At 45.9% G+C, this 26,600-nt stretch overlaps 1 protein-coding gene across 2 annotated transcripts; it reads right to left on the bottom strand.

Annotated features, from left to right (window-relative positions):
- Positions 1–250: 250 nt before the first annotated feature.
- On the bottom strand, positions 251–26,219 carry LOC126525879 (zinc carboxypeptidase-like). Of its 2 annotated transcripts, XM_055067920.2 has the most exons (12): positions 26,026–26,219; positions 23,827–23,902; positions 18,874–19,010; positions 16,917–17,004; positions 13,651–13,749; positions 10,441–10,539; positions 9,784–9,894; positions 7,790–7,886; positions 5,844–5,924; positions 4,506–4,708; positions 1,418–1,502; positions 251–516 (listed from the first exon to the last, which is right to left on the bottom strand). In XM_055067920.2, the coding sequence occupies exons 1-12, from the start codon at positions 26,130–26,132 to the stop codon at positions 332–334; spliced, it is 1,368 nt and encodes a 455-aa protein (XP_054923895.2). In that variant the 5' UTR covers positions 26,133–26,219; the 3' UTR covers positions 251–331. The 2 variants fall into 2 exon arrangements, with proteins under 2 accessions (XP_054923895.2, XP_050029803.2); XM_050173846.3 differs by lacking the exon at positions 5,844–5,924.
- Positions 26,220–26,600: the final 381 nt, after the last annotated feature.

Raw genomic sequence — 26,600 nt, 5'->3', positions numbered from 1 at the left:
TGTTTCAGCGAGGGTATTTCCGGTTGACTATCCAGTATTGAGGAAGACAAAAGAAGTACGACAGGTGAGAAAAAAGGAGGCAGGAACAAACAACATAAAACTGCATGTGTGGCCGCTGTCACTCTCAGTCTACGAAGGCGTCCTATCTGATACAGTGTCAGTGTCCTCCTCAGGCATACAAATTAGCACAATGCGAGTTGTAAATGCGTAGCATTCACAATTCGCCGCACAAACCGTTATCTATTATAGGAAGGCAACGTCACTTTTATAGCGGTTCGCGATAAACGTCCGTGATACAATGCAAGAGTGTGAATGACGAGCAGAGGTCTAGCTAGGCGATAGCCGCCCTGATCCCTTCCCACGTCTCCTTGACGGTGGGGAAGATGTCCTTCGCCGGGAGCAGGAAACCCAGATTTCCCTGGAACGTGAGCCAGGACGGTTGAAGTTCCACGGCGAAGGACTTCGTGACGCCCATCTTCTCGTAGGCCCAGTCCACGCTGCTCCCGGATACTTGGTCTGGAAAGTGGCGTCGGGGAATCTGTAGTTTCCTATTCGCTTATTTCGTCCAAAGATCGCGGCGTACACCATATTGTCGTGTTTTCTGTGTTCACTACTTTATGTCCAGTGATTCAGTCATAGTGTGGGTCGTATACTTCAAAGAATAGCAATAATAATAAAATGGCACCTATGATAAAGAAAAAGAGGCCCGTCCGCGTGAACTACATCATCGCTTCACGCAACGTGTTTGCTAAGCGTGCCTGTCGAGGGCGCTGCGAATCGGCACGACAGCTCCTCCTCGTGCCCTATAGATGGCGTTCTGCGACAACGGATGGGACCGGTAATAGGTGCGCAAGAAACGTTAAAAAAGAACTACCTCGGCGGCATCGGCCACTATCGAATTTCGAAGCTGATTATCATGGACCCATTCATAAGGGGGCCATTGTGGTTATTGTTGTCCGCGCTGCGCACGTAACTCTGAGCAATATTTATAGCACTACGCCATCATTTGTCCCCGTACTGCGCCCCAGGATGAATTTAAGACTTCAGAAACATAAGAGAGAATGAAAATAAGCATTCACGTCATAGTTTTTTTTACTCTAGCGTAGATTTGTGCGATTATAAGCTTTCCATGCCGTAGTTATGCTGAAGTCCGCCGATAGGTATGACGGGCATTTAGCTCCGTCAAAAAAAAAAAAAAAAGAGAGAGAAAAAGAAATCCGATTCTTCTGCTTTATCAGTAAAGGCCAATAAAATATATGTGCCCTGCTTAACATTGGATCGAAACGATATAACAGCTTAGTACAAGTGCGGAGAAGCCGCCTAAACGAGAACGAAGTATTTCCTAAATACTTCTCGGAATGCAATTACCGCTGCGGGGAGTGTGCGGTAGCAGCAAGGCGTGAAGTTGTTCACTTACATATCGTCTTTGAAATTGGTCCAACCGTGTAGACTGTACCCTGCACTTTTCTGATAGCTTCCTTCGCCCTCAGTGAGATGTTCATCTGAAAAAAAAGGACGCAGAACGAAGGACAGTAAGTAGCTCACACCATCGTGATCGCAACGGCCAGCTTTCTTTCACGAGCGCGTTTGGTGGGAGCTTTCTCAAGTGGGCGCGTAAAAAGCGGATGCGTGCAGGAGGGTGCGTAGTTGCACGGCATTTTAACTATTTCGCAGGATTTTTTTCTTCAGCTGGAAAAATTAAGCGTGTGGATTTTATCTTGCTGAAGTTCTCCCAGTTTTGTGTTTATAGTCGTCTACAACTTCTTAATTGGCGTTCTGTCAATTGGTAAAGATTAACGAGTAAGTTTAATATCTGTAGGCAAATACCTAAATGAGTATAATTAGCCAGAACTACTGGTGGCTTCTCAACTCTACAGTGAACAATACGTACTTCGTTTTGTTCGCACCAGACGATCAAGCGTTTCTTAAATCTCGGTTAATCATAGAAAAGACACCCAGTATATGGCTGTCAATGTATATAAAGTATTATATACCAAGTGAATTTAACCTAAACAAGCGTGTTTGCCCAAAAAATTCACGGACGATTACGACACTCTCTGATTTGAAATTTGAGCGCAGCTGTATACGTTTTCATTTCGCTATATATTGGCTGGCACGGACAATCTGTCTCGTGTGGCCCATCGCAAATGGAGCGAAGTGTGGCGCGACTGCCTCGCTAATCGGGAGATCGCGACCGAAAGTGCGCGGGTGACGCGTGGGCGCGATTCACAGCAGCCGCCGCAGACAGACTTCCGCTCATGCAGCGCTTTGTTTCCATATATGGTATCTCGTAACGGTCGTCGCCGCAGAGCCCTTCTTGCGCGGCACTACGCTTTTCTTATCACGCTCTCGCCATACCCTCCTCCTCGCTCTTTCCTCCTCGCGTTCTCTTCGCTATCGCCGTCTTTCATTGCACGCTGCGCTCCGCGTTCGGTCTTTCGGTGTGCTCGTTCGCTCGGTTACGCCGAGAGACGACGCCGAGGGACGCCGACGCTAAACGCAGGTAAGGGTGCCTAGGAGCTGCGCTCTTGAAAGTGAGTTTACCATAGTGGTTGTTTGAAACGTTGAAAAGTGGCTTTAAACTGAACAAGATAGTTTAACGTAAAGCAGGGAGTTTAAACAAAGCAAGAAAGCTCAACGCATACAACTGGGCTTCACCTAAAGAAGTTTAGAAGTTTATTGTTTCAAAGTGGTTACAAGTTTTGACAGATACGAAACAAAAAAGGAGGTCCCATAGTAAAAGACTCTATTGGGACCTCCTGTCAAGGTTAAGTGGTTAGCGGAATTGCTATATGGCAGCAAAATAAAGCAGTATAGTGACATTAACTTACAGGTAAAGAATTAGAACAAATATACTATGACAAGTTGGGCAGAAATACATAAAAATGATAGAAAAAAGCAAGTGAAAAAGACAACTATGCGAGTATCAAACGCGAAAAAAACGCAAATAACAAGCATGACGAGAAAAAGCACGTAGATATATTACAATACAAAAACAAATTCATTGCAAGAAAAAAATCCTAGTTTCACCCGAAAAGCAAAGCATCGATTGTGATAGCAAATTAGTAGACAGCTATACGAAGTGAGCATATTAGCTTTTTCGGCCGTATAAGTTTGCATACATTTGCTCACTAGCTAAATTAGCAAGCACGGTGTTATGCTCGCACAGATGAGCATTAACACATCTCGCTGGATGGCCGCGGTAACTCGCTGTCAAAACGCTGAAGTGAGTAAGCGCGGCAGCAGCAACGACCGAATTTACCTTCGTGCTGTCTCTCGCTGCAACGCCAACTAAACGTTGAAAGCACAGAGCATACGAAGACACCGGTACTCCGCGTACTTTGTCCACGTTACAATCGCTGGCAAGATACGGAGGCCGCGCCGTAAGCAGCAGCCGCCGGAGCAGAACGCCCCCCCCCCCCCCCCCCCCCCGTGCTTCGCGCGCGACAGAAGACGGCGCGCTTCCGTTCGGTCTTGCTCCGTCGCGCTCGCGAGATTGAGCCGCAATCGTCGGCTGATCCTCGCAAGCTTTCGCTCGCACATACAGTGTACGGCACGTGGCGACGATGTTGTCAGGTTTGTACTTTAAACGGAACATTACGGCGACGGCGACGGCAGATATGCGCTTGGAGTGTCCTTATAATTGCTATCGCAATAAAAAATAAAAATATATTAGCAATATATGTGAAAATAAGCTAGGGTTCCAACCTAGAAAAAACGTCTTCAAGAACAGTATTATACACAGTGAGCAAGAAGAATAAAAAAGACGCACTGCAATTAGAGCAAATTAATCAAAACATTCAATATAACTTTTTAATTTGTATGTAGTGTTACCCTCCCTTATAACTAAAGGCAAAGGGTTCCAAAATGAAATGCAATAAATATGATATGGGAACTTACCATAATTAGCATTTTCGGCAGAAAAAAATGCTTGTGAGATGCAAATTTCGTAATGTTAGCAATCGGTAACGACGATTCATAAATTAGGTCAACTGTGAGCTGATTGATTTTAAAGTTACAAAACAAGATGTTCAAATTACAGTTAATTATCTGAGATAAGGTGAGCATGTTGTTAGTTCTGAGCAGTTCTCCTGCATTAACATTGTAAGAACTATAAGTTAGCACCCTGATGGCTTGATATTGAATGGCTTGCAAATAAAGTTACCCTAACGTTTGAGAGTGAGCTTTAGAGTGGACAATTGAGTTTAAGCTACACAGGGAGCTCAAACTAAGGCACTAGGTATTACACAAATTGGGCTGTTTCTCGTAAGTTCTAAGCACGTTTAATCCAGTGCAGTTAGTTTAACCCGTAGTAGTAAATTTCACGTGAAGAAGTTAGTTAAATCGCCTTTAACATAAGGAAGTGAGGTTTATCTATAGAAGGCCGTTGAACCTGAGCGAGCCGGTTAGACGTAAAATGTTTCGTTAGACGTAAAGAACTGGGTAACCAACGGTAGCAATAGGGCTTGCATTCGTCTACCCCGCTAAAGCGACGGATAGCTCACCAGCTGGTTGTACTCCGGGACAGGAACGTCGCTGTGGGCATAAGGGAACATCCAGAGCTGACCGAAGCTATGGATGGAGAAGTAGAACTCGGTGCGACCCTGGGTCGCCCACAGGGCGTCCCGAACGGCCCGGGACTCGGGTTCCGAGAAAGCGTGGTCGCCGCAGTAGGTGTCCTGGCAGGGATTGCTGCTGGCACGGATTCCTGTGTACCGCATTTATTAAGAGTTTTAGCTCCGGGCTACCAAGTTGAGAGTTTTAGCTCCGGATACCGGGCTACAGGAGCCGTAAATGTGGGCGCCTGGGTCAGTGGCGCCACCTGGTAGTGGAGAGTTTAACCAGAGCACTGACGTAATAGTTATGCGGGAAGCCGCAAAATGGAGAGAAGTAATTAATAAAGAGAAAATGACGTAATAGTTCTGCGGGTTTCCGTAGAACTATTGCGTCAAACTCTTGCCTTTGCTTCGAGTTGTTGACAAATTCGACTTCGCCCTGCCCTCTGCTAGCCGCCTGGTTTGCTCAGATGGTAGAGCGGCTGCCCCGGAAAGGAGTGTGGTCCCGGGTTCGTATCCCGGACCAGGACGAATTTTTCTTCAAATGCGAGGCTTTTCTTTCCAGGAACCCTCATGGGTTTCCTTTGTAGCACTTACTACGAAAGGGTGGATGTCGGATCTTCTCTTCATTAGAGAAGAGCACTGATGTATTATTGCAGTAAGTATACCTTATTCTGTTTAGTCGCTGGTGTAATGCGGCTGCAGCGATGTAGTCGTTAAGACGTAGATTTAATGTTGTGCTGTTTCGGCGAGGCCACCTGCGTAACGAGGAAACGTGTCTAACGCAAATATTGAACAAAGCGCCGCAAGACATCGCTGCCAGCGTTTTTGCTGCTGTCCACGTTTTCGGTAATCGCGTATGATGTGAAAATTAATAAGCTTAAGGACAAGCTCTGCCTCAATGTACAGCCTCCGCCGTGCTTAACTCTAACACGCCTAAAGCAGGTGTTCGCCTTTCTTGCGAATGCTTGCTTAGAGATTTCTGGTTGGAGTTCCTTGAATATGTTACTTTTCAAGTCACAGATTTCAAGTAGCAGATGACTTTTTGTGGAAGGTACAAAACGGAAATACACTGTATCGGAAACGCATACACACACATACATACACACACACACGCACACACAGTCGCACTCTCACACAAACACACACACACTCCCTCTCTCATACACACACACGCGCACGAATACACAAAGAAGCGTGAAATAATCTTGAAAATTAGGCAATATCGAAAAATTTTAGCATATGAGTATGTTCTAACGCCCATTCCCATTAGATTTTGAAATGTACCTTTCGAAACAGCTTGATATAAGAGCCTAATTAGGTAGTAGGGTTGAAGGTCGACAGTGCCACCATAAATGTGTGTGGAACCTGCACAATGCACAAAACGTAAGACATCAAACAAAGCACACAAAGGAAGCGAATGCTTTCTTTTATATTTCTTGTAATGACCAAAACAATCAAGAGTCTTGGGACTTTACAAATTTACTTACTGGACATGACGGAACCATAAATGTTCCGTTATTGCCAGTAATGTAAGTGCAAGAGACGGCAAGTATAAAAAGGATGAAATAACTGTTGCGGTATTTACAGCATAGTGAAACGAGAATAACACTAATGTTTTCTCCAAGAATGTTAACTTTCGGTTATCTTTTCCCCACAGATGATGTAAAAGGTAACGTGCGCTATCCGACAAAAGAAACTACATCGTGTAGACTACCTGCCATGTCAATGCCTTGCTGCGTCGTGTAGCACTCATGGCTGAAGAATTTCGTGTCCGTGTATTCAACGAGACGGAATATCCAACGAAACGAAATATCTAAACGGTAAATATTCAGGCTCGCTAGACGTCCCGCCTCGTTGCATATTTCGTCTCGCACCTCCTTGGTAAAAATCCTGCTGCTAAAACAGTTTGAGGGTTACGACTAAAATTCAGTTCCCTGTACACTGCTTTTGAGACTCGCTGGTGCAACAGGAGACCAGTTAAACAATATGGACGCAGCAGTGGTCATGCGCACAGTGTTTTTTTCTTTTATTTTACAGATGCTGCACCTTGATACACATTCGTGAACGACCGTGGCTCTCGATCCCAGTTAGTATACTAGGCGTAATGACGCACACTCGCTTCTTATAAAGGTGAACTTCTTGAATTCTATGGGAGTGGGAGCTCGGGCCTCCTCGACTGAAATAATTTTTACTTCTTGCCGTAGCACGCCCGCCATCGTAATGACGCCAAATGAACGGAACTTGAACTAAAATGTTATAAACGCGTCGCAAAGGAACACTGTGGGGAGATGCCTGACAGAATTACCGAAGACGGTTCAGAGCTAATTCTTAAGTGTCACTTGGAATACCGACATGTGGCGCGATAACAACGGCCGCAGCTGACAAGGACGGCGATAACGGTGTCGACAATGCCAAGACAAGCACGATAACGGGACGAAGACACGACGACAGCAACGACCCACGGAGACTGTACATGTACGACGACTCACGCATCTTGGATGGGGGACAGAATTGCGGGCGCAGGGAGAATAACATGATTTGGCCTTGTCTGGGGAACTCAAGTGCCCAGAGAACACAGCGTTGAGAGACGTGGGGACACCTATGGAAAATGTGTCTCGAAAGCTCTCGTGAACGACTACGGTTTTGAAGCCTCAGCATTGTTCGTCCGGCTTTCATCGGCCGCAAGGTGCAACGTCGTTGCCCCAGAATTTTGCCCCGTGAGAAAATGTTTATTTTATTTATATTTTTTTACAGTCTCGATATCTTAGGACGTAAGTTTGTGGCTGGGGTTGGGATAGGACATATACCCCCTCTTCAGTGAACTAAAGCTTTCACCTGTGCGCTTGTTCTGCGCAATTGTCAATTCACGTTCTATATATTCTTTTTCAGCGTCGTATTTTCTTGGATTGACATACACCACATTGTTTTTCTTTTTTTTCAGCAATTTGCGGTATGCCACTTTGTCTTGTCTTGTAATGTTTGTTTTTCCTTTGTTATCTGTTCTAGTTTTTTTCTTACAAAACTTGGCAGTATGTGCTGGTTTGCTCTCATGGTAACTTTATTACAGTGATACGTTTGTTACGATCCCAAGCATGAAATGCTGTAATGTCCCGTTTGCTTTGTACGCCTACCCCTGTCTAAAGCCTGGCCCTCAGGCTGGCAGTATTCTTCTAAATAAATAAATAAAATAAACCAGTCCAACGTGTAGGTTCAAAAGAAGGAGCACTCACTGCAGAAGCCTCCGATGTCGAAGTTTCGGTTGGCGTCAGCGCCTCGGCACTTGCTCGAGAAACGGCTCTTGGAGCGAGTCTTCCTCCAGAGCCGGTCCTGCGCGAAAACCATCGCGCTCTTCCAACGCATTTGCGAAAGGCTGCTTCCTGGACATACCGCACGGGGTTCTCCCGACACTTCTTTCTTTCGTCAGTCGAACGTGTCATACGTCTGCAGAATTTCCTAGTCTCGTCACTTTACATCCAACTTTATATGCTCTGCCAGAAAGAACCAGTGCAATGGATAAACAAGAGTATCGCTGCACAGAGTGTCCCTGTATTCACGCTTTCTCGTTTGAACGGAACGCGAACACTATATTGAAGCAAAGTGCACTCACACTGTATATAGTGTGAGCGAGATAAAGACTTGGCCAAATAGCGTGATTCAACGGTACAGAATGGTTGAGCTAGATGAAGATTGAGCATCCGTGTCAGTGGGACACGTTCTGTGCCGTGCGGGTGTGCGCTCGGCAGTTCTTCGTGTTTCGCGGGCTTTCCTTTCAGGCTTGAGGAAAAAAACACAACTTTTATGCGGCACGTATATTGAGCAACGGAGTGTTGGATCGGAAATTTTTTCAGGGTCGTCTCCAAGTTTCTCATTGACGCATTTGCTCGGAATGTAATGTTTGAGAAGTTGATTAATGAGCTAGAAGTATTTACGTAATTAGGCGGAATCACCATTTGGTTGTTGTTGATAACTTGTTTACTTTATACTATACTTTGCTAACCATTGTATAACAGTTATATTCTGCATTTATTTTCCAATTATCCACATGTAACGCACGTGTAATTCGTCTTGTGTATTGACTCTTGCTTCTCTTATAACACACCTTATTCCCTTCGCTCCCTCCCGCCCCGCTCCCAACTACCGTGTAATACTACAATTGGAGCCTGTGATGCCTGTCAATAAGTAAATAAAAAAAAGCGCGAAATAGTCTGACTTGCTCCAAGCAACGTTACATAGCTTGGAGAAGTTACGTGGGACAAATGGTGTATAGAATGCCATCCATTTGCTGACGTGGAGGGAACGACCCGTATACCGTCAGGGTGCCAGGGTTTCGAAATGAGGGAGCAAGCGCCCCCTCCTTATTCTTTCGCCCTTTCGCCCGCGCCCTGACACGCGAGCGATGACAGAACGTGGCGCAGACACCTAGCGGCCCCGAAACAACGCGCAACCGCCGCTCGCAGCTGTAGTCCGTGAAATCCCCGCTCCGAAGTGCACGGGACGATAGCAGCGGCACGACAGTGAAGCCGCCTTGGGACCAATCCCGGATTCCCTAGAGCGACTGGTTTTGCATACCGACCGACAACGCGATCCCCCTACGAACGTCGTCTGTGCTTCTGCCAATAAAGGCAAATGCGCTTGAAAGATAGAGAGAGACAGAGGAAAGGGGAAAGGCAGGGAGGTTAACCAGAGGGAAAGATCCGGTTTGCTACCCTCCGCTGGGGAGAGAGGGGAGGGGGAGGTAAAGTGATAACGAAGTAGAGATAAAGAAAGAAAGGAGCATAGACAGACGATCACAGTCAGTCACTGTCGCCGCATACTGTCGCCGCACAGCACAGTAGCACTTGCAGCACTATAAACATCTGTTCAGGCTACAGACGCTTGTTCAATTCCATTGCCTTTAAAAACTGCAACAGTGCCCTCGTCGAAATGCGCTTGAACATATTTGGGATGATAATGTAGTTCCTGGCACGATTATAACCGTCGTCTGTGTCCCTCGTGCAGACGACACCAGTTTATTCGCTGACATTACGCCGAATAAACCGAATGAACGAATAATGATCGGTTGGATGCAGTCGACTACTGCGATGAGATTTCCGCGTGCTTCGCTGAGGCACGGCAAGGTGTCGCTACCGGCACTGCTGCTTATACTTAAGCCTTCCCGCATTACGGTGTACGTCAGCCGTCTACGACAGGTTCGTTGCACCAAAATTTTCTGTCATGCTCTTACCGTGTTGTGCGTGTAGTCGTAGCCATCAGGATTGACGATCGGGTGGATGCGCCATTCGTATCGGGACAGCAGGTGGCGGATGCCGTCGTCCTTGTCATACTGCGTCGCCAACTAGGCAAAAGAAAAAAAAAAGCAAAGAAGGCAACGTTGACACCTGTGAGGCTGATGCTTACGGGAGACCCTACAGTATTTGCTTTGGGTTTTTAGATTTCCAGCAGTCAATGTCGATTTGTCAACTGCCACCCGATTCTCGGCCATCTCCAGATATACATGTAGTGTACGTACCACTTACCATGGAGAATCAACTTCGTACGTGTACTAATAAACCCGGCCGAGGGTCGTTGCTATCTCTGGCCAGAAGTTGTCGGTATAGCCCCAAGCCGCTGTAAGCATTTCTTTCTTCGGCCAAAGTATGATTAACTCAGGAAATTCCAACCGAAAGCTCTCCGCTACGACCTTTCTTTAGTTTTTTTCTGAGACGCGGGAGCGTTTCTCCGCTTCGCAGTTTAGGCCACGTACGACAGCGGATACGGTGAACATTGCTTGCGTGCTTGATGCATTCATTGATTGATTTGTACTTTATACGTTTCGCTGCGTAAAAGGCACATTTGGGAAAGCCAGGCGACGCGTTTAACTTTGTGTCGCCGTTGCACTTACCTGATCGATGATGTAGAGGCAGGCAGAGTGAGAAATCCACTCCCTGGCGTGAATACCGCACTCCAGAAACACGATGGGCAAATTTTCCTTGGTCTTGATCTGCGATGGAGAGTCAGAGAGAGAGAGAGAGAGATAGAGAAAGAGAGATAAAGAAATAAAAAAAAGAAAAAAAGGAATTTTAGTTAAACAACGGATAGATTGGCCGTAGGACCTCCGCGATTGCGGATGGCTACACCCACATCAGTGTAAAGGGCAAGGAAGAAGGATGGGAATGAGCATGGATAGTTATCTACATTGCAGAAGGGGGGGGGGGGCAGGGGGTATTATAAGACAGGCAGAGAGGTCAGCCTGAGCTAGTGCGATTTGGTCTCCTACTTTTCACAGGGAGAAAAAGGAAAGGGGACAAAATAAAGAGTGATGAAAGACGATGATGAGGACAGGAAGAAGGGATGCGTGTGTAGAATAACTGCGCGAAGCAGTGGTTTCCTTAAGAGGAAGCTTTAGCTCTGGGCCTCCTATCTAAATACATGGGAAATAAGAAATCGTTTTTTTCGGGCAATCAGTGGTCCAGATGTCACGAGCGTTGTTACATATAAAAGAAAAAGTCAAAATCTAGTGACTGGTGGTTGCGAATTTTCGATTTGGATCGGCAATCCTTGAATAAAAATGGACGAAAATCGCTAGCTTTCAGAAAACGAAACTATAAGGTTTAGAACTCCAACTGAGCAATGAAAAATGACTGCACAATTGTATCAATCGCACCTAATAGTACATCTAAAGCGGACAAAATTTATACATTATGCGTGGCTTTCAAATAGACCACTCATTTTTGAGTGTGACTTTTGCAAAACGCATGCAAACAATGTACCGAACTTACTTAAGATATAAATTGACATATCATATTTGTCCGCCTTCAATGCTCTAATGGACGGAACTTACGGAACTGCGATACCTGTTCTGGGTGCAGAGCTATGAATTTGTAAACTTTGTGCGTCTCTCGTCTTTTTTTTTCTTCAGACATACCAATATTGGAAAATTCCATGGAAAGAAGTCGGACCCTAAATCGAAATTCTGCATCCAACAGATTTAATTTTCCCTCTCAAATGCAACACACTTCATTATAACAGACCCAGTGGTTATCGCGGAAAAAGCATTCCTGCGTTTTACATATATTTGAATAGGCGACATCGGAGTTGGGTCCGAGCTAAAGCTCCCTCTTGAGACTCGAGTCCAAACCGGTACGCTGTGCATAGTGCGCAAGAGTGCGACTGTGTTCACTGTCTCGCGGTCGCACAATGCACCCAGGATAAGCATTTCCTATAACGTCTGTTTTCCGACGCCTGCTAGCGTGGGGGAACAGACAGCCTGCGCCGCTATCGTTTTGTCGGAGAGGGAAAGTCGTAAAACACGTCGCACAGAGACTCAACGACGCCGCAACATTCAAAGCTAGGTCTGTCCGCCATTCTTACACGAGGCGTACGTCTCTCTGACACAGTATGCAATCGCAAACACACGTGTACACCGCAGGCAAGGGAAGAGCGCCTGCCCGTTTCTTTTCTGCTGCTGCTGTTGCTCTTGTGGTGTGTATGTTAGCGCTTACTTACAATGTCAAATATGCACCAACTATAGCTCCGCCGGAAAGCGCTTTTGTGGTGTGGACATCGACGAGTGAAGGCGACGGCAAGGCAAATTTGGCGAAGCATGCTTGCCTGGATGTGGATTGACTTTAGCGTAGAGGTGAAAAGTATTGTCATGGTTTCCTTCTCGCAGGTGCCCGTTTTTGATGGTCTAGTCGAGCCCGGCGTGAAACTGTGCAGTGTCGCAGGAGAAAAGTAAGCGAAAAGTTTGCGTCCGTTCGCCGGTGCGGCAAGTGCACTTCGACGGCCTCAGAAAAAAAAAAAAGTTTGCTTCGGCATCGGCTACCTCGTTTCCGTTCATGCCGCAGCCGCAGGCCCTAGACGTCGCGCAGCTGGTCGACCTTGCACAGTGGAACGGTTACTCCGTAACATTCTAGTGACCACTCACGCTATAGTATGTGAACACTCTAACACTCCCTAGAATAGGACTACGTTGCCGTTTCCTCACCGCTGTTTTCGCGACCGAATGATTCAAGGTAGCCTTGCATAATCGCTTTTAGAGTTATTGGTATTCTGGTGCGTGTCGTATCTTGCATTACGTCCTCCTTTCTGTAGTGTTGCCGGGTTATGCGACATGTATTAACTAAATAAATTTCTCGCATACTTCACGTTACATATACGGGCTTTGGCTGATTTTTGAAAGTGTCGGGGCGTGGAAAGTGGTGCTACGACTTAGAATGGCATTTGACAACCGCAGCTGAACATCGTCCGAACTGCAGAGAACACGCTTGCTGCGCACAGTACCCAGACTTCAGTTCTGGCCGGATCTTTCGAATAAAACGCTTGCGATCGTCCAGGTGATATCTGGTAATGTCTCTGGAGTTATGACTGGTATCCAAGGTGCTCGCAGAAAACATGCGTACCAAAGTAAATGCGCATGACGGCTCTTCATTTACACGATCACTCATTCACCTTCCTTCTTTCTTTATTTATTTATGAAATACAACTTACAATGTTGTCGCGGAAGTCGTGGCTAAATGCATGAGTTAGTGCTTAACGAGGGCATGCCATCAACAAAGGCACAGCGGTGTTATACAAGGTGTGGGGGTAGAACAGAGTAGTGCAGTACAAAAAGCCCGGCGAAGATTTAACTTCTGAGATTATTTACAGTGCTTGCAGTGTACCATGTGTCACACGTAATTTTAGCCAAATAAAAAAAAAATGTGCGAATACTACGTAGCAGGACTAGTTTAGTGGCACTTTTTCGCATATCATGTGCTTTCTTTCAGGCTTCAGACAAAAAAAAAAAACGCTTCTGTATGCACGTATTGAGCAACAGAAAGCTCAACGGGGAATTTTTCCGGATGGTCTACAATTTTCTCATTGACACTTTTGCTCTGAATATAACATTTCAGCAGTTGAATATTTAAAAACTGATTATGTAATTAGGAAAATATAAGAAATGGTCTGACTCGCTACAAGCGACGGCGAGTAACATTACCTCCTCCCTGTCCATATAACTGGCACTTGCATATTTTTAATGTTTAGCACAAATTACGGGAGGGGGTACACCCCGGTATATGAAGTTGAGACATGTCACGAGATTGGTAGCCTCGCAATCAGGTTTACTCACGTGAGCAGCGATGATGTTCCTTCCTTCGTACGACCTTCCAATGGACAAGTAGGTCACGTGGTCGTACTTCCTTGCGTACTGCTTCAAAGCGTTGCTAAACTGCGCATAAAGAAAATGAGAGCGAGGGAACGCTTATACGATGGAAAACGGATGCGATGAAGGACGCACAGTCATGAGCAGTACACAGAGAATTCTCTGAGGATGCGATTTTTCACGCTTCGTATGAATCGAATCTGGTGTGTATGTGTTTCGACCTGTGTACATGGCATATGTGAAACAAGTAGCATCCGTGTTCAACAATACGTCGCATTGAACACTGTTATGCGGTGCGTGTGCAGTTAACCACTTACATCCTTTCGACAGCAAAGTATTATATCGTGCTCGATTAAAGGCATGCTCGTCCCCAGCAAGATGAAGCTTTAACCCGGCAGCTCCGATCTAAATACATTTGGAGCGGAGAAATTGTCCCGTTAGCATTCTCCTGCACCGAGTTTAATGAGGTTTGTTGCATTTAAAATAAAAAAAACTTAATATTTAGTGACTGTAAAAAGCGAATATTTTGTGTATGAGTGAACGTCTCTAAAAAAATGTTGAAGATTGCCAAATTGCAAATAAAGAAGGAAAAAAATACAAATGTGCCAGGTTTTCAGCTCTGGAACTCAGTAATAAATGGAGTTATCAGAATTATCTAAACCACACCTGTTATGATATCTGTTGTGATGTTGTGAATCCCGCTTTAATTTATTTACTGCCTTCATGGGTTTGTGCTTTCTGCTAAAGTAGATTCTCTTGGAGCGCTTGTCTCAAACACTTGTGCGGCTAAATAAAAAAAAAGAACATTGAACGGAGCGTTTCACTGCTCCGTTCACTACTTCTACATATCGGACGATTTTTTTTCATACGCTTTTCGAGCCAGCAAGCACTCGCGTGTGCCAGTATGAACCCTCCCAGTATGTAAATATCACCAGACTCGTCGTGTCGCCAAGCGTTACATCAGGTCATTAGCATGAGCTCGCTCGGAAAGAACGAGTTTGTTCAGTCAGCGTTACGTGCAGACACAACCTAGGTAAAGTTGAATGTTTTCATGGGACTGTAATCTGTTCGCACAATGGGACCCTTGTCCTACAGGCAAGCTGCTTGCAGCACCAATTAGTCGATGGTATGTACCGACAATTTCTTTAAGGCGAAAGCCTAAAGTAACTAGTACCCCCGATGGTATAATGCAATGTGGTTAATTTTTTACTTTAGTGGTGCTAATTACACCCGTAACGTTAATTATAACTACTTTGAGACTAATTCTCGCTTCTTTTGGGCACCCGTGAGGCCGCCTGCCAGAAATCTTTACCTCGAGTGAGCCCTGCTTTAGTCCAAGTGAACTAACTGGCTCCATTTCCCAAAAGTGTGCCATACGGCGGCTTTGCCTCAGAAGGTATATATATGCGGCGGTGCACCCTTTACAGGAGTTTAATGCAATGGAGTTAATTTTCGAGTATATTGTCCCTAATTACGCCTGTACCGTTCATTTTACTTACCGTGGAATAATTATGGCATCTCATCTCGTTGAGAGCTACATTTTCATATTGTTTGCAACTCGCTACAACGCACTGGAGGCGTTAAAGGGCCGTTTCGTTTTTTGCTGGAATTGGTTATAAGATACCAGATACCAGATACGCCAACCGTGTAAAGTCAGCTAAGACCTTGTCTTAAAAAAATTGCAGGTTTGTACAAGGGGCGTTAGTAGAGAAATTGATGGCTAGGTTTAGCGCTCCGCTCGAGCTCTTCGGACTGTGTTCTAACAATACGCGGAGACGACATGTTGGTGTGACGCAGCACGCAAGATTACTGGTAATGCCGAGCAGAAACAGCGCCCCGGCAGCTACCAGGCGTCCCGCAATGCTGGCGTGATGAATCCCGCCAGAGGCGTTGCCGGCGTCGTAGTTCGATGGTTCTCTCATGACCAGACCGACGGAAAAGCCGGCGGAACACCAACGGCGTTTGTCAGCGCCCTATGAAATGATTAGATTATTTTAGCACGATCATTGTTTTAGCTTAATATCTGCAGCCCTTTCGGCTCAGACCAGTGTACGCTACTCGTGACCTCATCAATTATTCCTCCCTGACAATGCCGTTGTCCTTGGAACTGCTGCCTCACATTCGATTTTCTCAGACAGCTTCAGAAGCTCCGCCCACTAGTACGGGAGCTGCCAGAATCGCGTTTGTTTTTTACGGACTGTTCACGGACTCTCAGAGCTGTCAGCCGATTTTTTAAAATGTTAGATGAATAAAAATGGAAAGGTAGGCCTCATTGAAGGTGGTGTTTGCAAACCGGAAATTCTGTCTTTCCTTAAAATGTATGTATGTATGTATGTATGTATGTATGTATGTATGTATGTATGTATGTATGTATGTATGTATGTATGTATGTATGTATGTATGTATGTATGTATGTATGTATGTATGTATGTGTTTGTGTGTGTTTGTGTGTTCGCGCGCGTGTGTTTTGTGCACTTGTAGGACGAGAGTCATTTCATGAAAAGTTTGAGGCCACATTGCTTATTACATGACGGAATCGTATGAGAACAGACGGCTTCAGAGGAGGCTGTCTGAAATACTCAGGCACAAAGAAGAACAAAACAAATTGTACAATAAGTAAGTGTAAAGACTGAAATAGTGGGAGGTCTAGCAGAAGTCTAAAATAAGTAGCGCGTAGAGCAATGTCCGTTGTCTTAACCTAAGGCCAGTTGAGCGCACGCGCTCAGCCCCCATGACCGCACAAAGCGGGCTCGGCAATAAAAATCTAGGGGAGAACGAATGTGAAGCTATAAGAATGGCAGTGAAAGAGCATGCGCAATTTTACGGGCATGAATTAAAAGAATTTCAGAGATATCGTCAGGAGAAAAAAAATGTAAATGCGCAAAAAATTGTTTGATTGATGAACTGTTGAACGTCACAGAGCAACTCTGAGGCTTTGAAAGACGACGGATTAATTTTGGCGAGCTGAAGCTTTTTACCATGCGCACAAAAATTTAGTGCACTAGTGCAAAGTGAAAACCGCGCACCTACCCTTAAGAAGGCAGCCGCTACAACGAGTATAGATTGTATTGCAATACGAAAGTTACATGAAACAAGTTCACGGCGTGCCAATACAAAATGTGCGTGTGAAATGAGATTACCTGCTTTGAGTGGCTCGACATTAGGAAGTGTGTTAAGGTTGCTCAATAGTTTTCTTGGAGTTGATAAAACGTCACAAATGCTGGTGAACTTACCTCGGCATACTTCAAGTATCTCTCGAAGCGCATCGGAGTCGTCGAGTAGGTCGTGAATCGCATCTCTCGTCGCTCGTTCTCAATCGCTCTGAAATGATGAGTTTAATGTAGTAACGCTGACTAAGTGCTATCTTATCTATGAGAGGTACGTAGCCGGCTTAATCAGCGCGGGTATGCGTAGTTCTCTGGCCTCGCCGTTCATGTTGAAGATCTCGGCCACAATGCTGATGCTTATGTACGTTCTCAAGGCTCACCAAACACCGGGCGAAAAGTGGTCCAGAAGGAGTTGTCAGCGACGTCAGCGCGGTACAACTACTGCACTTGAGCTTTCACTACATTCTGCGCTCTTGAACAAAAAGGGTGCGCAAGTAACGTACCGTCGAAATGGAGAAGCTTAGTTCTATTCTTACAAAGGGAGCTTGTATGGCTTGCAACAGTAGTGCATGGTGCTGAATTGCATCTCAGCAAATAGTTTATGCAAAGTCAACCCTGACTCAATTTGCCAACTGAAATGTCAGAAAAGCAACGTTGAGCCATACCTACTTATGACCCACCATACGTTTCTGTTTATTTGTAAAGATTGCACTGTGGCATTAAACATGTGAAGCATGCATGTTACATGTACTACACCTATATGCTTTGTTGCTTTCGATGAAAGTCCAACAGGTGTCTATGGTGTGGACTGGAATGTTCGTTCAATGTCATTTGTTGACGTTGAACAATGAAATTTCAATAACCTTTCAACAATTTTTTTTTGTAAGGGATATATAAAGATTCATAGGCGGCACTCTAGTGGACGGCGTTGGCTTAGCCCCAAGTCGCCTATCTCCATTCGCATGCTGACCGAACCTCCAGACTTGTAGCTCCCGTAGATACTACAGTAGACTCCCGCTTATTTGACCTCGGTTAACTCGACCTTCTGTTCAATCCGAACGCACTCGAAGGTCCTGGCGTGAAACCATAGATTGCTGTGGAGAAAAAAAGTCATTTAGTTCGAACGCGAAAGTCACGCGGCTTCGGTTAATTCGGCCCCCAGTGACCCGAACCGGTGCAAGCAGACGCGGGCAGCGAAATTACTAAAAGCTTGAAAACACAATAAATACGATAGGCTGTGTCTTGTTGTTTTTTCTTTTGTTGACGGATGCTCGTTCCAGCCGTCGGCAAACCGTTTCCGTTTGCTCGTGCTGAATAGTTTCGTCCGTTCAGTAAGGCGTCACTTGGCATATTGTCGTCGCTTGTTAATTCGAACTTTCGGATAATTCGACGAAAGCGTGCGTTCTCGGAAGCCTCGACTTAACTGCAATCATTTGTGTTGCAAGAAAGTTCTTGCGCTAGAACTCGGTTTGTGAGAGTAGCTGCCGACTCATCGCGGTGTCGACTTTGCGCGCATAGAGACGGTTGACCATGCCCGACGCGCCATAAAAAAAACCGGCCGAGTTTCTACGTGAGACTGGTTTAGGGCGCTCTTCTCTTTAAGCAACTGTAATGCAAATGAGAAGTGTACGAAATGCGTTTTTCGCGAGGATGTTTTCTGTGGGCGCAATAATCATGCGCATAGAGCGTCTATAGTATGCATCGGAGTATTGGGCGTGTATACAGTTCATTGTACTATAGGGCGTAGTCATTGCCATTACCCTATTCCTGTCTCACTCCCTTATTCAGGTGAGGAGAAGAAAGCCCGAGACCTACCCTACCACTAGACAGCTCCTCACTTTCCCTCATTGGGATTGTTTCCTCCTGTCGTTGTCAAATTCCTCTCTAGTCATTTTTTGTAGAAAACTCCATGGTCGGACGTTGCCACGGTCACTTTACGCAATAGGCGGTGCTACAGGACTTGGGGGCAGGATTCTCACGAACAACTGCTCGCGGTCAGACAGTTCTCGCATTGGCAAGGGCTTCTATCGGTCCCGTTCCACACTTAGCGTTCTCCGTCGTAAATATAAACAGAAACACTCACTCTTGCAGGTTCGAGCTCTTCGTCGTCACGCGCAGACCCGTTCGCGCAACGCTGGCCTCGAACTCGGCGGCCACTTCGGGTCGCAGTCGCAGAAGCGCCGACGCGTTGACGGCGGTGGCCTCTTGCCATACGTCGAGCTGCGTGGTCGAAAGGAATGCGAGAGAGAATGAAAAAAAAAAGGTTGTTTCCAAACAAACGGAGGCACTAATAAAGCGAAAATGCGAGGGCCCGAATTCGCAAAAAAAAGGAGGAGGTTCTTGCGCCAGCACTGTTCCTAAGAGCGCGCACGGACCAATCATATGTTACATTTCTCGTTTGCGAAAGGCGCTAGTCAGTGTCAAAAGAGCGCTTACGATCAAAGCTGTCTTGTAGTTACTGGCCCAGAGCCCGTATTCGCAAAGGGCATTTACGCTGGAACTGCTCATAAGAGCAAACGCTAGCCAATCCTGATGCCGCACATTTAGAATGCAGTTTGCCAATGACAAGGAGCACTTACGAAGAAACAGTTTGGGAATTTGTCCGCCTAATCTTTAGGAAAAGAAATCCTTAGCTGGCGCGTAGTAAGTACATTTTTCTTGCGCAAATGCTCATTTGAATCACTTTCATCACATTTAAAAGAAATCCGTGGTCACCTAAGAAATTCTTACGAGTTGAGAATTCGAACACATTAAAGTCGAATTTAACGGCGCTCGATGTTCCTTCGAGGTACGAACTCCGCGCAGGCAAGCAAGCGCGTTGAGACGATCATCGCGTTTTTATTTGGCCTTACCGAGGCGCAGTTAGAACTAAGGCAAGAGCTTGCGCGGACAAGGAACGCACGGATAACAAAGGCTTCCGAGAGCCAGAGCGAGGTTGATGTGGCGTCGCGGCGATGCCCTCTCCCCTGACGCAACATCACGGCAGCAGGTGTTCCCTTTCTCCTACTCTTCCCCCTCGAGGCCCGAGCGAGCAAGCGTGAGCCAGCGTCACCAGCGCGCCTCGTGATGGCTTCGTTTTGGCTGCGACGCCACGTCACAAGCTCGCCTCGTGACGTGGCGTTGCAGCCGATGGGAAGCTTCGCTGCTGCAGCCGCCACCGGCTTTTATTCTGTCGATGGGCCATCTGACGCTTTCGCATCAATAAGAATGAATAATGCAGATTCAGCGCACATCTTGGAGTATATGTGAATTGCAGCTTTCGCGAACCGGCGAAATCACATGCTATAAATTCGGCCGCTTCATTCCTGCGTGCTTGGCGCACGCCCCATGTACTCTCGCGCACCCGTTCTGCGCAATGTGACACACGCGACGATCATGCGAAAGAGCCATGTTTGGCGCTGGCATGATAGAAGCACACGTGCGACTGTAGCCTAATACAATAAATCAATAAAGAAAGAAAAGCGACTGTAACCAAATGGTTAGGGGGGCTGTGATGAGAAACACGGGTTTGGTACGACCATCGGGCGCGTAATTCAATTCTTCCTTTTTTTTAAAAGTGCGAGCTATTTGAAAAGGCGGCGGACGGCAGCCACGGTCAGGAAAACCCTGCATTGTTCGCGAAGTTAGCTTTGCTTTAAAGGAACTAGAATTTTAGCTGCCAATGGGAGCAGGGGTTCTTTTTTTTCTCTGTCCTGTTTGGTTTTTGACGTCTGCCAACAAGATGCAGGAAGGAAGGAAGGAAGCAAGGAAGGAAGGAAGGAAGGAAGGAAGGGAAAAGTGGAGAAGGAAAGACAGGGAGGTTAACCAGTTTAGCTTAACCGTTTCGCTACCCTACACACGGGAGTGGGATGGGACGATGAAAGATGAGGAGGAGAGAAAGAGAGAGAGAGCACATAACACAGAACAAGATGCAGAATGTGAATTCAGCAAGTTGCGGTGGCGCTGCATGCCTTAAATTTGATTTTAGGCAAAGCAAAGTTTCGGCAAACATCACGAGAAGGAATCTTTTTTAAAAGCTCAAGCCAGGTTTACGTGGATTCGTAGTTCAAGCGTCAAAAATGGCGAAGCATGTTGTTTTCAGCGTCGAATAACGCAGAAACGAAGAAGTAGTGGCCGGCAGGGAAGTGCATTTGGTCTTCCCGTACATTCCAATTTCGCGCGTCGGCTTCTACGTTTCAAGAACGGTTGTTCAATTTTTTTTTTTGCGTGGGTGTAGAAGTGTAAACATCTTTTTGTTTTAAATCGCCCTTTCTAGGAGCACTTAAATCTTTCAAGTTCATTCTGCAAATCAAACGTTTTTTCAAATAACGTTCGCGTCTCAACTCCGGCAGCTTTATTGAGTAGTTTCGGAGTGACGCTTGATACTGCACAGTTGACTGCATGCGGTAGATATAAGAAAACAGTGTACGCAAGAATCCGGGCACAGGTGTTTCTGCAAAGATCCTCTGGATACGCGAAATTGGGTGGCCGGCTTCATGTGCATACATGTTGGATATAACGTTTGGGTGTGTTCTTCTTTCTTTCATTGAGATGCCATTTATTTGTTTTAATTTCTACGTGCGAGTCCTTTGCGCTGTTGGCATCGTTTGGAGTAAATAGGTTAGCGTCTCTGTGCTGGTTTCTAGCACATCGCTCACAGAAATAAATCGCGTAAAAGTAGCGCACTGCTGTGCAGTCCATACCCAGCTCGAAAAGACGTCGCTTCCGCACGCGTTAGGCGGCCTCGAAAAAAAAACAAAAGTCGAATATTGTTAACATTGACGAATATTATAATAATAACGTTACTAATATTACGTCATTAAAATTATTCGAAGGTGGCCCGCAAATGGTAAAGAGAACCTCCGAACAGCACTTGTCTAGTACATCGGTTGGCGAACGCAAGTTGCTTTTGGCAGTGACCCATGGTCGTCAGTGCGCCTCGCTTTATTGCATAGGCCTGCATGGATGGATGGATGGATGTTATGAGTGTCCCCTTTGGAAAGGGGTGGTGGGTTGCGTCACCAAGCTCTTGCTATTATACTGCCTAATGTCCTACCTAGGTTAAAGAAAAAAAAACCCTATGAACTCCCACAAACAAATTTTCTGATCCACTATTGCGAACTTTGCTTTCGTACGTCTCCGTTTTTTGTCGTTTCCATACTTTTCTACCACCAATCTTTCAATCGCCTCTTACTAAACTCTATTGCGGACATGTTTACTTTTCCACTGCTCTCGCTGAACCCAAGGGCTTCAAGAAGGTCAGTGGTGCCTAAATCGACTGCTGGGCAGACGTCTTCACATTCTAATAAAACATGCTCCATCGTTTCCCTAGCTTTACCGCAGCAAGCACATGCGTCTTCTTCCTTCTTATATCTCGCTTTATAGGTGCGTGTTCTAAGGCATCCCGATCTCGCTTCGAAAAGTAATGAGCTTCCCTTTGAGTTATCATAAATTGTTTCTTTCCTGATTTCGTTTTTTCCTCTTAAGTAGTTACTCATGGCAGGTTTCTTTTCCATTGCCGCCACCCATGAGATTATTTCGGCCTCTTTGACTTTCCGTTTGACCGTCTTTGTTGCTGTGTTGCCCACCCTACAGGCCACATACTTGCTGGTAAGCTTCCTAGTTCTTTTCCTCAACTGTGAATCAATGTTTTTCCTGTACAGGTACCTGAACACTCTCCCAGCCCATTTACTTTCTTCTATATTCCTCAGGCGTTCTTCATACTCAATTTTACTGCGAGCTTCCCTCACTTCTAAACTAGTCCAGCCCATATCACCCTGCACAGCTTCATTTGTAGTCTTCCCGTGAGCGCCCAATGCGAGGCGACCCACTGACCTTTGGTTCCCGTCGAGTCCAGATTGTACCCTTGATTTAAAGCAAACAACCGCATTTCCAAAATTAAGTCCTGGAACCATTACACCTTTCCTCATACCTCGAAGCACCTCGAACCTATTGTATCGCCATAGCGCTCTGTGCTTCATTATGGCTGCATTTTTCTTCCCCTTTACAGTTATTGTTTATTCCTGTGTTTCCACATATTGCCTGCGTTTATCCATATACCAAGGTATTTATATTCTCTTACCCGAGGTATTTCCTGGCCCTGTATTGCTACTGTCTGTTCACTGTTTTCATTGAATACCATAACACCCGATTTTCTAACACTAAATTTCAAACCTAAATTGTTGCCTTCCTGTCCAAAGATATTAGCCAGACGTTGAAAATCACTTTGCTTGTTAACTAGCAACACAATATCGCCCGCATAATATAAACCTGGAAGCCTTCAGCGAACCAACAGCGCCCCCTGGGGACTTGGGCGAGCACGTTCAGGCCATCGTTCGTAGCTCGAGACTTCGCGTGGCATTGTACACGCGTAGTTTCTTGTTCTAAGATCTGGCAACTCAGTTCACCGCAGTGCAACGAGTGCGAACTACCTGAAGACACTGAGAATGTGCTGTGTCACTGTTGCCGCCATAACACCGCGCCGTTACCAGCAGTAACGTTACTTTGTGTACGTATAGGTAGACCAAATAGAGACTATATTTTTTAGGACCCTTGGACAAAAGTGGACGCGCAGTCCGATTACCGAAGGCATTACTGTTACACTCACGCTAGTCAGGACTAACATACATTCTTTGACATTTTTGTCAGCCACCTGGAGTTATCCTTAGCTTTTTTTTTTCGTTTTCTGTTCTCAGTCTCCCGTATGTTTCTTTTTTTTTTCTTTCTTCATGGGATCCCAAACACTGTATATACCAGGGCTGAGATCTTCAGTTTACATTGAAGTATCTCTCTCTCTCTTTTTTATCAGAGTATGGAGCTTAATGTCCAACTATTTATCGTACTTTCGAAAAACGCTGTTTGGCTCCGCGCATCATTTGTAACGAATTGCCTTCATCCGCGCCTTGTGCGATTACGAATGCGACGGAAGCAGGCGAGATGCCGCCATTCAAAGACCGGCCGTGGAATACCCCGGGGCGCGTGACGTTCCAATGCCATTGTTCGATGGCCTCGGCGATAAAAGAGCGGCGATCGCGAGCCGCTCCTCTGTCTCACTTACCTGCAGTTTGTCCGCCAAGGTCGATAACAGGCTTACTTGGGCTGCTGTAACGGGTGTCACAGATACGAGCCGGTGCCTGCAATCAACGTGGCGATACTGCAATTCCCAATTTTTGTTTTGTTTGGTCACGAATGCACTATCGCTTATCAGTACTATGTGTGCGGATGCAAGCAGTCGTTTTGACAGGGCGCGTTGCCTTTCGCTGAGCTGCCATGCAATGATCCATTCATAGAGCATCCACTATACCCCGTATACCACACAATATGTGCACTATATATTCCAATGCATTTCATGCAGGAGCCACGTGCACGCAAAGACATGCACGTTCAACACCTGTTTCCTTGTTCTCCATTTGCCTGTCTATTCCCCTTCCCTAATGGAAGTTGTCGGCCATGCACCGTAATACTTCTAGCTGACTTCTGCACACGTCTGTAAATAAACAACCACCTCTCTTTCTTTTTTCTCAGTCTAAATGTACGCGGACACATTGATTGAACTGCATGTCGCACCGTCAGAAGAAATGTATTTTGACAGTACATATAAGCTCTGCTTGTTTTTGGTTTAATGTCTGTGGACAGTTTTGTGCGTGCTTCGTTTAGAAGAAACTACTGCAATAGGGAGGAATTCGTAGAACGTCTATACATGTTTTACAATATCGTCTATGGAATATGTCCACAGACAGCTCGTATAGACTAACGACATTATAGTTATTTGCTGACTTTTCGTTGTCCGTAGATATTCGCAAAACAATCCCTTTGGTCTTTTACGAGCAGTTTATATTCTGAATATACGAAAGAACAAGGAGGCAAGAGAGTGTGTACATACTGCATACAGTCTGTTTAAATTAGTTCTTATAAAGAATAGGGCCTTACGCGCTGCGTTCAAGAAAAAGCAGGAGGAACGCTGTACGGTGTTTACTTTCGATGTTGCCGACGCCGAGAAATCTGAACCCGAGCGCATGAGCCCTCTAGTCTCGTACTAATACATCACACAACACTACAAGCTAACACGCAGAACATATGCACCCCCACACAAGTCACTACCTAGAGAGCATGAGCGATTCCTCCGAGCTCTACAGGTTAATACATTGCCCCACCCAACCAGAAATCACCTCATAGGCCCTACACAATTATGTCCGCATTGCCGTTTCTCCGCAGAGCCCGGGTTCCTCGGGCACATAGTAGGGGGTTGCAGAGCGGCACCATTAAATCCTCCGAACCCTTACCCCACTAACGAGCTTTGGGAGAGAGCCTTGGCCAGCTCCGACCTCGAGGATCAGCAACGGCTGATTGCGAGGGCCCAGGAGGCAGCCCGAGCTCAAGGCATTCTGGAATGTGGACGGCTCTCAAAAGCTGCATTTACCCAATGAAAAATGTTTATTCTCTCTCTCTCTCTCTCTCTCGATTTAGCCCTGTTTCGCCTGCTTCGGTATTTCCTAGTGCAATTGATAAGGTTTCTGTAGATATTGCAGTCAGCTGATAAGGATACCTTAAGGAGATGTCTGCCTATATCACCAGAAATCTTGCTGGAAGCGTACGATGTATCAGTCTGGATGCAGAACGTTTAAATGAAAATGAATATATTTCAGTATATGTTAAGATGGTTTTCATTTCGCCTTCCACATAATATTTATTTATTGTCACACTCTCAAGGCCCGGGGGCATTACAGAGAGGAGCGGTGATAATCACAAATAAATTCGTTGACAATATTCTTGAAGTTTGTGGCGTCAGAAATGGCAGTGATGGAGGCAGGGTTCCAGTCATTCGTCGTTCTTGTTAAAAAGGAAACAAAATAAACGTTGGTGCGACAAGTTGGAACTTCCACCTTAAAACGATGATCCGTGCGTGACGCACTCATCGTAACGTTACCATTAACAAATTAACAAGCACTCCTCGTAGAATCTATCAAATTTGACTGATAAGCTTTGCTCACCATTTGCCTATCTCTTCCCCTTCCCTAATAGAAGTAGCCGGCCATACACAGTCATACTTCTAGCTGGCTTCTCCACACGTCTGTTGATTAAACTACTCCCTCTCCTTTTATTTCTCTCAGTCGAAATGGAAGCGGACTCATTGATTGAACTGCATAAGCGAGCGAAAAGTGGTAACCGTGGCCAGCAAGCGTCCGTCCCGATAACTTTTGCGTTTATTTTCATCTTTAGAAACAAAAAAACAACGAAACGACTTTGAATGACTTACCCCGTGTAATCTATTTGCGTCGCCTCGTCCGAAGCAGGTAACGCGGACGACCAACCGGCCGTAAGTACGAGAACAGCTGCGACTATGCGTACGCCTGCGTTGGCCATGGTCGTCGACCTTGGTGGTTGGAGCAAGTCCGACCGCAGTTAGCTCTCTGTGTGGACGCTGCGGGACGAACGGCACTTCAACTTGGACCTCAGAGCCGGGGCATATCGAAGGGTCTCTTTGTGTGGACAATCGCACCCCAATCTTATCTCGCGAGGCCTCTATCTTATCTAACGGTAACGGAAAGGGGGCGTTCGGCGTTAACTCTCGTCTTGCTGCTGCAGCGTTTTGAAAACGCGTGGAGCTTGATGCTCGTAACCCTGCTGCCCCTGACGCCCGTGGCTCGAGAGAATAGCTGGGTCGTATACGTGTTGTATACGTGCATTATGTATGCCATGCCGTGCTTGCGTTCCATATTGGGTCGCCCCCTTTATGCAGCTCGTCGCAATGAAACAGCTTTGATTCGCCAGCAAGTTGCGTAACTTTTTGTTTTTGGGAGAGCAGTGTATACGCTTCAACGTTTGCTGCTC

The sequence above is a fragment of the Dermacentor andersoni genome, chromosome 8, assembly GCF_023375885.2.
Source record: "Dermacentor andersoni chromosome 8, qqDerAnde1_hic_scaffold, whole genome shotgun sequence".
NCBI lineage: Eukaryota > Metazoa > Arthropoda > Arachnida > Ixodida > Ixodidae > Dermacentor > Dermacentor andersoni.
The sequence above is the reverse complement of the archived record's forward strand: the minus strand, read 5'-3'. Positions and strand labels throughout refer to the sequence as shown.

Excerpts from the sequence above, each read along its gene's own strand:
- LOC126525879 (XM_055067920.2), bottom strand. The coding sequence starts at position 26,132 with ATGGCCAACGCAGGCGTACGCATAGTCGCAGCTGTTCTCGTACTTACG. Across the intron at positions 23,903-26,025 it reads ACGCAAATAGATTACACGGG|GCACCGGCTCGTATCTGTGA; the intron begins GTAAGTCATTCA and ends CGTTGATTGCAG. Across the intron at positions 4,709-5,843 it reads ATATCAAGCTGTTTCGAAAG|GAATCCGTGCCAGCAGCAAT; the intron begins GTACATTTCAAA and ends TGCGGTACACAG.